Source organism: Leopardus geoffroyi, chromosome B1, assembly GCF_018350155.1.
Source record: "Leopardus geoffroyi isolate Oge1 chromosome B1, O.geoffroyi_Oge1_pat1.0, whole genome shotgun sequence".
Classification (NCBI taxonomy): Eukaryota; Metazoa; Chordata; class Mammalia; order Carnivora; family Felidae; genus Leopardus; species Leopardus geoffroyi.
In genome coordinates, this window is record NC_059327.1 from 21,077,659 (window position 1) to 21,094,322 (window position 16,664).

Below are 16,664 nucleotides of genomic sequence, written 5' to 3' on the forward strand. Positions count from 1 at the left end.
AACAGTTACCACCGTAAATAAATAAGCCTAGTTGCCACTGAACATGTTAGAGCCAAAATGAGTTTCCCAAATGAGTTCCATAAAAAAAAAAAAAAAAAAAAAGAAAGAAAGAAAGAAAGAAAGCTTTGTAAAATGGTGAACACTTGGTTTTCTCTTGGAAAGACACATAAATAGTGCATATTAAGATCTGATAAGTTCTAAGGGGGAAGAAACCTACTGTATCATGTTAATTAGGATACTTCTCAAACTTAATTGACTAAGTAGATTTTTGTTGTTGTTGTTTTTTTAGAGTAATACGCATTGATATCCTATGGAACCACTTTGGGAAATATTGCTATAGACAAATACAAATGTTTCAGGCTTGAGGGAAACAGCGAGAATGTATATTGACAAGCATGTATAAACGAACAAAACTGTTACCGATGAGACCTAACTAATAAGAAATCACAATAAACCAAAATTTTGTAGCTACAATAGCACACTTTTAAAAGAAAAAAAGAAAAAGTAAACCTCTCATTCTGGAGATCAGCAACAAATAGGAGTTACTTCTTTGGGTCGACACAAACAGAACGAATCTCGGGCATCTTCCTCAACTACGGCACTCGATGGTGATGGTTAGTTAACAGTAAGTAATACGGCTATGCCATGAGACAGAATGAGGCTCAAATCCTAGCTGGCCACTTACCAGCAAGGTATCCTGGGCAAATTACTCACTATGTCTTTATTTTCTCTGCTGTCACATGGAGTATCTAGCCGTGAAGATTAAATGAGATACTACATGTATAAGAACACCTATTAGAGGGCCAGACACCTAAAATAATTCTAAAAAAGTCAGCTGCTATTATTACAGCAGATGTTTGGACATGGTCCTATAAAATAGTTAACTAATATTCCCTTAGACGCTAATGGTCCCAGATTATAAAAATCCTATTTGGATTCATATTGTATCTGCTCACAGACAAAATTGCAGGCTTAACAGAAAATTTTTCATTCAAGACATCCAAGAGAATTCCAGTCAGATGAGTATTTATTCTAGTTCCTTTTTGGATCACAGTGTAATAGTTGCAAATTCATGCTTTGTCATAATGATTAATTCTTAAATTAAATTACTGGTCTAAAATGAAATCATTAGAAGTGTAATTCTTCAACTGAAATAATGGGCTAAAATACAAAAATAAGTTCTAAGTCTATTTCTTTCAGCTATTTCCTAAGTGTCATAATAGAAAAATAAATTATGATTCTTTGTTTCTGAACAAATTTAGACAAACAAGGAAGCTACATACTTATCTGCTGTGAAGTTCCTTCTTTAGACAGGATTTGAAAGTGGGATACTTCTGAACTGTTTTATAACCCTGCGGAACAGAGGATTACCAGTATGTAAATGTACATAAAATATTATGGGGCCACAGGTATGCAATAAATAAATAAAGCAAAAATAAAAACATATAACATTTAAGAGATAAACACAGTATTAGAGATTTGTAGCATAGTTTATATTTTAATCTGCTTCTGCTACTCTAAAATTTTTGAGGAAAAATAAATGATTTTCAGTGTATGTCCTTTCAGGTATTTGTGACCTCAGTTGGAAGTGTTAACAGCTCACCACTAGGTGGCAGTTAAGTACACAGTATCTTTACCAATTTTAAAAAATCATTAAAAATCTTTAAAACCATTGTATAACATGAATCTCGTTTTTTTTATATATAACTTTTTCTCTTTTTAGATGTACAACATTTAGAGGTATTCTTACCAAAGACATAAGATTGAACATTCTGGCTGTTAATAGAACATTTTTCTTTTTTTTTTTACCTTCCGTTTGTGGCACATCCACAAACATGTTAAATGTGCAAACATTTGTTGATTCATGCTATATTTCATTACTTAAACCATGTTTCTGAGAAAAAAAATCACTACATTTCTAGTAATTTTCAGTAGAAGATGTTAACAGGAAAAAATTTTTCAACAGACAAAACAAAGGTGTTTAGTGTATTTTCCATTTAAAAAGTACTGAATATGCAGTGACCGAAGAGCCTCAAATTGCCTAGTGGAAATCTGCATCGTACAAAATGCTATGTCTTTGTCTAGTACCAAGTCTGAACTGCCTGTGTGCAGACTGAATTAATCAAAAAATATTTGACATTTCTCCCCACAAACGGAGAGGAACATATTAACTGGATATGAAAGTAAGTTACTGAAATTCAAACTGATTTATATTTTCAAAAAGCATTAACTTTAATCATCTCAAAGTGTTTTTGAAAATAGGTATGACCTTATGTGTTTTCTTTTCAAATATGACATTTCATGTTTCTATCCTTAAAAATCTGTATAAATTGTTTCTGAAACGGAGATGAGTTTTTTCTTTCAGTTTTTAAAAAGGATATCAATAGGCTTCAAATTTATTTTACCCGGAATCCTCTATGGAGTCTGTCTTTCATAATTCCAATAAATTCTTTATAACTTAATTGATCATCTTTGTCAACGTCAAAAATCTTGAAGACTGTGTTCACTAAATGTGGTGAAAGTTTGAGGCCAGTAGCTACATAGACGGCACGCTTAAATTCATCTGGATAAATGTTACAGAAAAGGAGGAAATAGTTAATATTATTTTTATAATATGTGTTAACTACTAGAAAGGTTATAAAAGAAGTTTTTCTGACCATGGGTCATGACTTTATGTAACACACGACTTTTCATTAATCATGCTATCTTTTAGGGAACAGAGAATTTATGTGGTTTGAATTAAAAAGGCCAAGCAGTAGCTGTATCTTAGGTTAATAATGCATTCATATTTGATGACGTTTAATGAACACCTACTATAAGTGATAGACGTACTAGAAATTAAGCTGAATAAGTTACCAAGAAACCTACAGTTCAGACAAATGACGAGACACCTGTCCAAATAACCACTACACAGGACCACACAAATATTAACGAAGTGTATGAGAACTTGGACATGAGTGACTACTTCTGTCTGTAGTGTGGAGTCGTAAGGAAAGGAAAGAGCAGAGCAGTGATTAGGAAAGGCTGCAATTTGCATGTGAGCTGAACCCTGAGGGATGGATGAATTCTGCTTGTGGAGATGAGGGAAATGGCAGAGGAGGGGACAAGAATGAACACAGGCGTGGGGGGAAAGAGCAGAGTCTCGGGCACGCTGGGACGGCAACAAGTGGTCTGGTCCGGACAGAGCCCAGGGGACACGCAGAAGCTGGAGAAGCTCTGCACAGGGACTCTGAGCTGAGGAGCCTGGACAGTCTTCAACAGGCAAGTGTGGAACGGAGGAGTTTACACAGCAGGCGTGTCGTAGAAGGAATCACGTCTTAGAGAGACCACTCTGTGAGCTGTCTGGGAAACATCAGAGAGGAAGGTGGATAATGGCAGGAATACCACGGGGTTGGCTACCGCAATGGTCCTTCTGAGAGGTAAACACCTGAAAGTAAGTGCTAGCAGCAACAGCAAACAAAGAGAGACGGATTCCGAGCACCTGCCAGGGCACACATTTGATTGCTTTCATTCCTAGTTCCATACAGTAAAAGAGCAACTTTCCATTCTGAACCAGGTAAGCAGATGCTGACTTTTTTTTCCTCTCAAGGTTGACTAGTGGGTTCATCATGGCAGTAACTGCCGGTCTGTGAAAGCAGGGCTCCCAAAGTTTTGGTTTTCAAACACAAAAGTAGTTGAGCTGAGATGTCTTTTTTGAACATCTGCACTAGACAAGGGTGAAATAGGACAAATTTTCAGGTTTCTCTAACTCAGCGAGTACATGAATGAAGCTAGGTGAGGGATTCAGTATCTATGCTTTGGGGGGAGAGAGAATTTATGAGCATTTAGGGACTACAGTTTGGCTTCTCCCCAGAACTTGGTAATAGAAAAACAAGACTGTCCTCTGAGATTTAAACTTGGGAATTAGCACTTATTAGATTATGGCAGACACAGGTAGAATTACCTCGAAGACGTAAGTGGCAAGTCCTCATATGGCAAGAATAGTAAACAAAAGACACATTAGGGAAGGGAAATTGGTCCCAGCTACAGAATCTTAGAAAACGGACTAGACTCGTTAGTTTGTCTATAAGGAAAGAATGAAGCTGATCCCGAGGATGACAGCATTCTGAATTCTATGACAGTGTATTTCTTTGTAAATTAAGCAAAATCAACATACAATTTTATATGTGATTCTTAAAACTTGATTAACATAAGTCCACAGCAAAGGGGGGGGGCTCTGTTGGCAAAATTCAGGCTTCTCGATCAGCAGGGACTGAGCAAAAGATTAGAAATACAAACATCACCCTGTGATGAGGTTTGAGCGTGGCCAGTTGGCTCTTCCATAGGTGCACACGCACTCCTCAATGCTACCAGCGGCCATGAGGTTTCTTCCTCTTTGAATCTTTACAAGCATCATTAAGTCTTCTCTATAAGATGAAATGAAGGCCAATAATAAATTTAATGGAAAAATTTAGCATATTTCCCTAAACTCTGCTGGAAAACAGATTTCCCATCAAAGTATATATCACACTTTCAGTGACTTGATGGCTAATATGAAATACTTTATTAATTTGTTATCAAAGCTCCTAGAAACAAGATAGGATCATTATTTTTTGCCTCTAAGTACTGAAAGACGATTACTTACCTTGCCCTATAGAGCGACTTGCAAAGTTATACATATTCAAGGCTATTGCAAAGTCTTCTAAGTTGTTCAGAAACTGGAAAAATGACCTGAATTCATCAAATGTGATGCCCTATATTGGGAGAATACATGGAAATATATTTAGTATTGCCAAATTTATTAAAATAAGCATCTGTACTTACTAGACATAAATAGATTAGGCACTTGCCATATCTCATGTAGGTAAACATTTCCAGGGCACATTCTGAAGCCTCCTTCCTCAAATGGAATGTAAAATTCACTCAGATTTATTTCCACTGCATAGGGTTGCTACCATTAGCATGACAGGTGAAAATATTTTTAAAACACTGTCATATCTGCACAAAGTTTCAAAAATGACACAATAAAAATGAATAAAACTTTTACAACCACTTTGGAGACCTCTTTGGTTGTTTCTTATAAAGGTAAACAAACAGCTACTATATAATCTAGCCATTCCATCCCTAGGTGTTTGCCTAGGAGAAATGAAAACACACGTCTCCACAAAGAGTTGCAATGCACACAAATATTCACAGCAGCCTTATTCATAATGTCCTAAAGCTGGAAATACCCCAGATGACAGGTGAATGCATACACAAGTAGTGGTCTACCAATACCAAAGGGCCCAGCTATGGCTTAGGAACATGGATGAAGCTCAAGTGAAAGAAGCCAGACACGAGACACCACATGCGATATAATTTCAATATACGAAATTCTAGAACAGACGAGATTTATGTAAAGTGACGGCAAGTAGATCAGTGGCTGCTGAGGGGCTGCGGAAGGGCAGGTGGACAGGGAAGGGGCACGACGCAACATTGCACTTTTTTCAGGTGACAGAAGTGTCCTAGGACTCTGGTTTCTAGTCTAGCATGAAAGAAACTTGGAAGCAGCCACTCTGTCCTAACAAGTAAAAAGCTGAATAAACAGAGGGAAAAAAACCTAAAAAGCTTCAATTTTGAAAACTGTACTTTAGGCCTAAGTTTTTTAAACCCTAAGAGTAAGTATGATGATTAAGAAGAAAAACACGAGAGGAAAACCACCCCTAAAACACCAGTTTCTCCTGTACACGTATTCCTTAAATATAACTCAGCATTTGGCCATTAACATCTGTAACAATGACGATGCAAAAATCAAAATGTTGAACAGGCCAGAGGCAGGGTACTTTCACTTGTTTCTGCCACGAAAGCTCTGCCAGGACAGCACGAGGAGGCCCCGTGAGTGCACACTTACAGTTCTGGGCCCACGGAGAGGACTCCGGAACGTCATTTCCATAAACTGCAATGACCACCACTGCTACCAGCTCAACGCACCATGTGTCTCAGATAATGTACATTTGGCCATGAAGAGCTACATTTAAATTATTATGTTCTCAGCAAAACTAATATAATTGACAAAGTAAACAGAAAAAGGGCATAGGGCTAAGAGCTTAGGCTTAACAATTTCTCACCTTAACATACGTGAAAAGGGAAAGGGAAACTAACAAGGCAGCATTGGAAAGGCAGGGAAAGAACCAGAAAAGTCTACTTTCATATAAGCCAATTACTGATTAAACGATTATCAGAATCATATTCATTATCTATTTTATTATCAAAATAATAATACCAATTTTTGGTATACATTATTTCCACTTCACCTGCAATGCTTTTTACCCGCAAGGAGAATTCTCACTGTCTTTCTCTTCACTATTTTCTCTTCCTCTTTCCTTATATTCATTTATGGCCACTCCAACCCTGGATTTTGTTTTGTGACCTGATCCCAACTGCCATGTTTTCCAGGAACGGCTGTTTGAATCAATTAGGGTGAGTGAGCCAGAAGGGGTTTGTCTTGATGTGGAGAGCTTGTTGCCAGGGAAACCGGTCACTGTTCTGGTTCTGTATCAGTTTATGCTGTGGCCAGCTGCCACAGCAATTTTTAAGCAAAGTGTAAACAAAAATGTCAATTCTTTTAGGGAGCATAAGATTAAAAAGCAAATCGAGGTATGACAGAATACAATGTTCACCATCTGAATCTTTAGATTTTTCAGAATAGTGATGTCATGTTTCAGAAAGATAGGTCAGATTCAACACCATACAATTATTCTTCTGTGTAGATTAAATTCTTTGTGTTTGGAAATAGAGAATCATAAACTTGAAGAACAGGGAATTCATTTTGATAATTTAAAGCACTCCATTTAAAAAAAATTTTTTTTTTCAACGTTTTATTTATTTTTGGGACAGAGAGAGACAGAGCATGAATGGGGGAGGGGCAGAGAGAGAGGGAGACACAGAATCGGAAACAGGCTCCAGGCTCTGAGCCATCAGCCCAGAGCCTGACACGGGGCTCGAACTCACGGACCGCGAGATCGTGACCTGGCTGAAGTCGGATGCTTAACCGACTGCGCCACCCAGGCGCCCCTAAAGCACTCCATTTTTAACAGCAGTGAGGGAACGATAGAGTCAGGAGGTAGAGTCATTTCTTCTTCCTCTCACCACCAGAATCACTTTTATAATGAACCATTTGGACTTGAAAGGAAAACGTCCTAACTGTGAGAAGTGGAATGAAAAGAAGTATCTTACATTGTAGCAAAAATAACATGATGATAATAATGGAAAAATTTAAAGCATCAAAAGGACATGAGCTGAGAATCAAGAAATAAACCCAAATACCTACGATAGAATGATTTTCAATATGAGTGCCAAGGCCATTTATTGTAGAAAGAACCTCTTTTTTTTTAACATCTTTTTAACAAATGGGGCTGGGACAATTGTTTATTTACACTAAAGGAAAGAAGTTGAACTCTTATTTCACTTCATAGACAAAAGTGAACTCAAAATGGGTCAAAGACCTAAATTTAATAGCTAAAATTATAAAAATCTTACAAAAAAACAGAAACAAAAACTTCATAACTTTGGAACTGACAATGGTTTCTTCCTCTTGTTTTTGTTTTTGTTTTTTTTTTTACATCAATATATTCTTTATTTTCAAAGAGGAAGAGCTGTTGTATTTTCTTCCTGGTAATAGTTTCTTACTATTGTAAGAAACTTACGTTTCTTACAAACTTACGTTGTGACAAACTTACGTTGTCAAAAGTAAACATTTTTTGTGCATTTTAAAGGATATTATCAAGGAAAGTAAAAAGACAACACACAAAATGGGAGAAAAAACTGGCAAATCACGTATCTGACAGGATTCTAGTATCCAGAACATACAAAGAACTCTTAAAAATCAATAGGGTGCAGTCACTCTGGAAAACAGTATGGAGGTTCCTCAAAAAACTAAAAATAGAACTACCCTATGATCCAGAAATTACACTACTAGGTATTTATCCAAGGGATACAGGTATGCTGTTTCAAAGGGACACATGTACCCTCATGTTTATAGCAGCACTATCAACAATAGCTAACGTATGGAAAGAGCCCAAATGTCTATTGATGGATGAATGGACAAAGAAGATGTGGTATATATACACAATGGAGTATTACTCAGCAATCATATAGAATGAAATCTTGCCATCTGCAACTACGTGGATGGAACTGGAGGGTATTATGCTAAGTGAAATTAGTCACTCAGAGAAAGACAAATATCAAATGACTTCACTCATATGAGGACTTTAAGCGACAAAACAGATGAACACAAGGGAAGGGAAACAAAAATAATATAAAAACAGGGAGGGGGACAAAACAGAAGAGATTCATAAATATGGAGAACAAACTGAGGATTACTGGAGGGGGTGTGGGAGGGGGATTGGGCTAAATGGGTAAGGGGCGTTAAGGGATCTACTCCTGAAATCATTGTTGCACGAGATGCTAACTGATTTGGATGTAAATTTAAAAAATGAAGAAAATAAAAAATAAAAGTAAAAAAAATCAGTAACATAAAGACAACACGATTAAAAAATAGGCAAAAGACTTGAATAGATATTTTTCCAAAGAAGATAGACAAATGGCCAACAAGCACAGGAAAAGATGCTCAACATCATTATTCACTGGGGAAATGCATATTGAAACACAACGATACCGCTGCACATCCACTAGGATAGCTAAAATTAAAAAGGCAAGCAATAACAAGCGTTACTGTGGAGAAAAATGTAGAAACATTAGAAACTTCAGACATTGTTAATGAGATTATAAGATGCTGTGGCTACTGTGGAAAACAGTTTGGTAGTTCCTTAAAATGTTAAAAATTAAGGATGCCATGTGACCCAGCTATTTACCCTGAAGTATATATCTAATTCTCTGACAGTTCAAAACACATGTCCACATGAAAAAATTGTATACGAATATTCATAACAGCATTATTTGAATAGTCAAACTGGAAACAATTCACCAACTGACAAACAGAGGAAATGTGATATATCTATATAATAAAGTAGCATTTGGCAATAAAAAGGAATGAAGCGCCATTATTTGCTAAAATATGGATGAACTTTGAAAAAGTTATGCTAAGTTAAAGAAGCCAGACATAATGGATTACAAATTATATGACTGCACTTTTATGAATATCCATTATAGATAAATTCATAGAAACAAAGCAGATTAGTGGTTGCCATGCGCTAGGGGGAGGTGAACTGAGGAGTGACTGCTTAATGGGTTATGGGGTTTCTGTTTAAGATGATGAAAAAGTTCTGGAACTAGTACTAATGATGATTGTATAACATTGTGAACAGAATGCCTCCAAATTTTACTCTTTAAAATAGTTAAAAGGGAGGGGCGCCTGGGTGGTGCAGTCGGTTAAGCGTCCGACTTCAGCCAGGTCACGATCTCGCGGTCCGTGAGTTCGAGCCCCGCGTCAGGCTCTGGGCTGATGGCTCAGAGCCTGGAGCCTGTTTCCGATTCTGTGTCTCCCTCTCTCTCTGCCCCTCCCCCGTTCATGCTCTGTCTCTCTCTCTGTCCCAAAAATAAATAAAACGTTGAAAAAAAAAAATCTTTAAAATAGTTAAAAGGGAGAAATGGTAAATTTTATGTTATGTGTCTTTTATAATAAAAATTTACATATACTATTGAAATGTGTCATTCAGGATGTGAACAAGCATGTGTTAAGTCCATTTGGATGGAACTGTGGCAAGGCCTCAGTGAACAAAACCGAGAGAGTTGGTAAGACATAATTCAATCAGGAGACAAACTAGAAAATGCTGTAGATCTCAAGCTGCAGTGTGATTATACACTGGTTGTACCGGCAGATACCATGCTCTATCTGCAGCCATGATGGAGCTCCCAGTGTGTGCACCTGTTTATCTTTGGTTGAGGTACATAAGCGTGAAATAATTATTAGAAGACTAGGACGAGACTGGGGGGAGTCATGCCATGGAAAATGGCAGGGTAGGGTTGCTTAAAGAATTGGTCCTTCCATTGAAACAGCCATTAGCTGGGAAAGCCTGACAGGATTAACTTTTTTCAAACTCTGGAATCTAATCCATAGTTTATAGCAAGGAGGGGACTGGTTAATGAAGAGAAGGGTAGCTGGAATTCAGGGAGAGAGCACTGTGGTGTTTCTGTCCACTGAACTACCATTTTTATCTTTCGGTGCTGTGGGATAGTGCTGATGTTCCCGGCGTGGCTTCCTGGTGCCAGAGGGCTACTATGGTATGCGATTATTAAATGTTGTGTTATTTAATATAAAATGTATTGGTAATTAAAATGTTGTTATTAAAATGCTACCACATGCAATTTGACCTGTATGGTGGTTCTCTGAGGGACTAGTGAAGAGGCTGACTTTTGTTTTGCCCCTCCCTTCTGGGCTTTCCTGGGGACAGTGACATCTATCAAAAGATTTAAAGACATGCACACTCTGTGCCTGCCTGACACAAGGGGTGACAGATGGGACAGGTGGCAGACAGAATCCAAAAACTTGACAAGGGGAAGGCTGAGGAGAATGGCATTAGAATAGGGGCTAACAGGGACACTGTAGATACCTGGGAAATTAAACGTAACCAGGAACTGCCACATGCTTTGAAGATACCTACGGATGTTAGGTTACCACCTCTTGCAGATCTGTGGGCTTTGTGGAGGCAGGAGATGAAGGCAAAGGAAGAGGCTTCGGTAGCCTGGGTCAGTGCAGGAGGAATGCTCCAGCTCAGAGCTGAGTTGCAAAGAGAACACTCTAGGTTTTTCTTCCTGGCTCTGGGATGTAAGGATCTCTGTCAGTTCTCTGGCTAATCACTTAGATAACAGAACAGAGTCTTCAGTGACTATACATGACAAGAAATGCACTTTCCCCCATTTATTTAGTGACTTCGCCAAGCTGTTTTGCGTACACAGCTGTAGGGAAGAGTTTGCTTTTTCAGAGTTAACACAGTATAATATTCAAAATGGTTAGGTTTTAGCAAAAAATTACAATGCATATAAAGAATTAGGAAAATATGGCCTATTCATCAGGAAAATACATCAACAGAAACCATCCCTGAAGAAGTCCAATCATTGGACTAAATAGACAAAGACTCTGAATCAACTAAAATACACTCAAAAGAGCTAAAGGAAACTATGGATAAAGAACTAAAGGAAATCAGGAAAACTACCTATGAACAAATTGAGAATATCAAGATAGAAATTGTAAAAAGGAACCAAATAAAAATTCTGGAGCTGAAAAGCACTATAACTGAAACACAAAGTTGAGTAGGTATTCAGCAATAGATTTAAATAGGCAAAATAGAGAATCTGCAAACTTGAAGATAGAATAGTTAAAAGTATTCAGTCTGAGGAGCAGAAAGAAAAAAAAATGAGGAAAATTAACAGAACCTAAGGAACCTGGGGACACCATCAAGTGTACCAATACACAAATTATGGGACTTCCAGAAATAAAAGGGGAGAAGACAGCAGAAAGAATAGTTTTACAAATAATGATTGAAAACCTCAAAAATTTGATGTAAGACCTAAGTCTACATGTTCAAGAAGTTTTATGAACTTGAAGCAGGAAGAACTGAAAAGATCCATACCAAGACACAAACTCAAACTGTCAAAAGACAAAGGCCATCTTGAAAGCAGCAGGAGAGAAGTGATTCTTCATAGAGAAGGGATCCTCAATAAAACTAACAGCTGATTTCTCATCAGAAACCATGAGGCCAAAAGTAAGTAGGACAGTTCAAGTGCTAAAAGAAAAACATCCGACCATTCTGTATGTGGTACAGCTATCCTTCAGAAATGATTAAGATGTTCTCAGGTAAACAACATGTGGCAAAACTATCCTTGAAAAATGAAGAAAGTAAGACATTCTCAGATAAACAAAACTCAAGGGGGTTCGTTACTAGCAGATCTATCCTACAAGAAATGCAAAAGGGAGTCACTGAGGCTGAAAAGAAAGGAAACCAGAATCTAACTCAAAGCTATATAAAGAAATAAAGAATTCTATTTAGGGTGAAGGTAATGGTAATTACATAGATACTGCTTCATACTCAGTGGGATGGCTATAACAAAAAATTTATTTATATATATATATATATATATATATATACACACATATATATACGTGTATATATATATATGTGTGTATATATATATATACACACACATATATATACGTGTACATATATATATGTGTGTATATATATATATATATAAATAAATTTTTATATATATATAAATGTCTATGGACAGATGAATGGATAAACAAACAGTATACATACAATGGAGCATAATTCAGCCATAACAAGGAATGGAGTACTGATACAAGTTACTACATGCGTGAACCTCAAAAATATGATGAAAGAAGCCAAACATGTAAGGTCACATATTGCATGATTCTATTTATATGAAATAGTCACAATAAGTAAATCCACTGAGACAGGAAATTGACAATGATTACTAAAGGCTGGAGAGGAATGACATAATTTGGAGGTCTATACACTAATGACTACACCCCTAAATGCTAGAGTCACATATCCAATTGCCTACATAACTTCTTCATTGAGATATCTCATAGGAATCTCAAACTTAAATTGTCCAAAATGAAACCATTAATTCTTTTCTAAAACCCCAAACTTGAAGTCTTGCTTAGCTCAGTAAATGGTACCGCTGTTTCACAATGTGTTTCAGGCCAAAACCCTAGGAATTCTTGATTCTTCTTTTTCCTTCACATTGAAATCTAATCCAGCAGCAAGTTCTATCAGCTCTCCTCTTTAAATGATCCAATTTCTCACCACCTTTCCCTACATTCACCCTGGTCCATGCCATGCTCATCTCTTACCTGCACTCCTATAACAATATCCTAACTTGCCTCTTCCTTTCAAAGCTGGGCCAGCTGAAGTGTACTCTGAATATGATCTTTTGAAGGAGGAATCAGATCATATGTGGCCCATGAGTCACATCATATTTAGGTGTCACAGCAGACAGTGAATGCATGCTGAATAAATACTTGACGGATGAATGCACACAGGCCTATGTTCTAAAGCAAGGCTACCAAACTTTTCCTAGAGTAGACCAGAGGGGAAGTATTTTTATTTGTTTAGGAATATAGTCTTTGCTGCAACTACTCAACTCTACTATTAGGGCGCAAAAGCATTCACAGATGATACATTCAAAGAATGAGTGTGGCTATGTTCCAATAAAATATTATTTCTGAAAACAGAGGAGGTAGGTAGTTTGCTGACTCCTGTTTCAAATTTTAATAATGTAGTAGTGTCCCATCACTCTTACAATCACAATTAGAATAAAATCTAAATTCCTCGAAGACCTAACCCATCTCAGTCTCTCCATCTCCTACTACTTTCCTATGCCCTTACTTTACCCTATTTTGCAATTTCTCAAATAAACTCAGCTTTTTCTGTGCCCACGCCTTTGGTATTTGCTGTTTCCTCTGCCTCTTTGCATAGGTCATTCCTCACAGTCTTTCCTCAAAAGCTACCTCTTCAAAAAAACCTTTCCCCAACAGTCCATCTCCTTTTCCAGTCCTCATGACTTTTGTTTAACATCTATCATTATCTGGAAATAAATCATTTATTTATTTTTTGTTTACTTGTTTATTGTGTCTCTCCACTAAGAGGTATTTCCATGAGAAGGATTTTGCTGATCTTGTCACTTTATCTACAGTAGCTAGAATAAGGTCTCATAAATGGTTGATGCCCAACATCTGCTAGATACATGGATGAAAATTAAAGTATTTTAGAAATGTCAAGTGCTATCCAAGTAGCAGTACCTGTTATTCTTTTGGAAGGAAATGGATGAGAAATGAGAGGAAGGGAAAGATATAAGTAGGGCGTGGTAGGAGTATCATTGGCTTACAGTCTTGGGTTTGATTCCCTGAACAAGTGTCTAAGTATCTGAGAAGACTCAGCTTCACTTTTTCTAAAAGAAAAATGTCAGTATCTGGAAGTCTGTTCTAAGGATTGATGACGTAATATCAAACCAAACAAACATCAGCAGAATTGATGCTGGTTCATTTGCCAAATTTTCTTTCTTTTTTTTTTTTAACTGTAATGATTTGTAAAACTAAGATACTTCTATCAATTATAAGTTTTCAGAAACTGAATTTAGCCTAAAGGAAAACTTTTTATTTTCAGATAATTTTTTGATGTATAAGTTGCAAAAACAGAATAAGCATTCCCATACACTCTTTACCCTGGAACCGAACTTTTTGAGCTATAGATTGCTGTTTCCATTTGGTAAAAGACAAAGAAAAGCAGATTCATTAAAGCTCTAAATATTCTAGCAGCTTGACAAAGTAGTACAATTTCCGATATTTATTTTTAGGGATCTGGGTATCAATTGGAAAAAATTCAGTCTATCATACAAAACAGATAAAAGTCCTCTAAGAGATTATGTAAACTAATGGCCAAATGCATCAAGCCTTTTTTTCTCATTCCATAGGAGACCTGGAGAATTGTTAGCACTGTCACAGTGTAGCCACTTTAAACAAAGTCAAACTATTTGCAAGTTTTTCTTGGATAGATTAACTTGATCCTTCTATAAACACAAATAGAAGGCAATATATCCAAAACATCTCATGCTTGAAGGGGTACTTGTAACACCAGTTCCATTTGGTTGCAATGATGCATTCAAATACCACTAGATAATGCGACTGCTCAGAATTGCTGACAACACATTTGCTGCTAAACAAATAGACAATCAGTTGTCCCAGGTTCTTAACCATTCGTGCCATCCAAACTCTTTGAAAACCTCACTTCACTTCCTGATAAGATCCCTCACTCATCAAAGGCTGTCTTCAAATGACCTTTTTTTAAGGATATTATGGAATAAAGTGTTACTGAAATGATGTCGATATAAACTGTTTTATATGAGGTGATGTTGATGTGGTAGTCAAAGCATATAGCTCAGTAGAATTCTCTTCAAAAATGATATTCATAATTTGAATTACACAACTGCTAATAATCTTAAAGGTTTTCAGCATTTCTAAGAAAGACATGGATATTGACCCAGAATTTTACATTAATCAAATTTCGAAAATTAGCCAGAGCACTTAGGACACTGAGGAAAAAAGAATGAAATATATCCGAAATATCTATTAATCCATAGCAGAGAAAAAGAATTAAGAAAAGGACAATATATTTTATAGACCTATATAATTACAAGATAGTATCATATGTAACAAAATAGATATGGGTGATTAGATACCTTTTCTTCAGGTATACTGTAACGCACATTTTCCAAAAATACTGATGTATTTTCCACATTTGTATATCGTAAAAGAATATGAGCAAAATCTTCTTCACTGATAGTGTTCATCCCATTAGAGTAGGAAAGGAATTCTATTTCTAGAACTTCTGTTTGTAGGTTATCCATGAATCTATGACAAAATATATAAAGAATGAATACGATAAATGAAGAGTGATGGTGGGGGCTTTGGCTTCCCCATCTGAAATGGGGATAACACAAAGACCTTGCAGGGGAGCAATGAGACTTTCGAGAGTTACTGTGCAGTGCCAGGCGATTACTACATTGACACTATATCCATGGTTACTAATGTGGTTCACTGAGACTAAGGAGTTGGGGAGATACCTTCTCAGGAATATACAGGACATAATCAATCCAGATATCCAGGCATTTCTTATCATTCAGCAACTTCCTATTACACTTACCAAGATAACCACTAGTATGCTGGTACTGATGGAAGTGCGTATTTGTTATAGAGATATATTCAGTTAAGATGAAAGCAGCCAAGAGGTGAGTATTTCTGCACCAGATCGTTCCTAGAGACCTTTCTGACTTCAGCATGTTAACAGTTTTCAATACAAATATAAAGATAAGCTCACCTATAAAAATCTTCAAAGTTGAGCTCAGCTTTTCCTTTCTTTCCAAAAAAGTGCACAAGTAGTGTAGTATCTGTTACCAAACTTGTAATGTCATCAGCACGCTTAAAAAAATCACAATTTAAAGGTTAGCTGCAATAAACAGAGTAGGGATATCCAACATCCCTCAAAGAATTTTATCACCATATAAATATCAAGAACATACAAACATTAACATTAGAATGAAAAGCATAAGGGTGCATTAATAAATGCCATTATAGGCAAAATGAAGTTCAATATTTGAAAACAGAAAAATATGACTGAAATTGATCTTTATCCTCAAAAAATTTTAAAGATTAGTATTATATTTTAAGGAGTTTTCAAACTCAAAGTATACATATAGGTTATCTGTATTTTAAATTATCTAAGATAGCTGAAATCCTTTACTAATCACCTAAATGTTTTCTCACTATATAAGTCATTTAGTTTGGATTTTCCTAATCGACCCAAAAAATCAATGTTTTTTAAGGATGTCAAAGGAGGTAAATTCTTCAGATGTACGAAACATGGGGCTGACAAAAGAACTGTCAGAAGCTTCGCAAAATAGATTCCTTTAAGCATCACATTTTCCTTTTGTATTCCACATTTATGATACTTTAAATTGAAGATACTATATTTTGAAACTATTACTTTGGAAATTACATCATCTATAATTTTGTTTAAAAGTCTTACATTATTTTTTGAATGGATAAGAAATTAATTCCAGAGGATTTTTTCCTGCAATTTCCAACAAGCGTGTTCTTAAAATCACATAATTCTAGTCCTTATAAAGTTTACTGGCCTATGAAAACAGTCCTTTCCTTTAATGTA

General features: G+C 36.3%; 1 protein-coding gene across 5 annotated transcripts in view; it reads right to left on the bottom strand.

The window, feature by feature from the left end:
* MICU3 (mitochondrial calcium uptake family member 3) overlaps positions 1-16,664 on the bottom strand; it is a 112,593-nt gene that overhangs the window by 3,322 nt on the left and 92,607 nt on the right. For 3 of the 5 annotated variants that reach the window (XM_045455052.1, XM_045455043.1, XM_045455035.1), the window contains 5 exons: positions 15,819-15,919; positions 15,181-15,352; positions 4,625-4,733; positions 2,406-2,563; positions 1,284-1,352 (listed from right to left, as the gene is read on the bottom strand). In XM_045455052.1, the coding sequence (XP_045311008.1) occupies positions 1,284-1,352; positions 2,406-2,563; positions 4,625-4,733; positions 15,181-15,352; positions 15,819-15,919 (609 nt within the window). Of the gene's footprint in view, positions 1-1,283; positions 1,353-2,405; positions 2,564-4,623; positions 4,734-10,580; positions 10,738-15,180; positions 15,353-15,818; positions 15,920-16,664 lie in introns of those variants that run through there. The other 2 variants (XR_006706614.1, XM_045455060.1) reach the window with 2 other exon arrangements.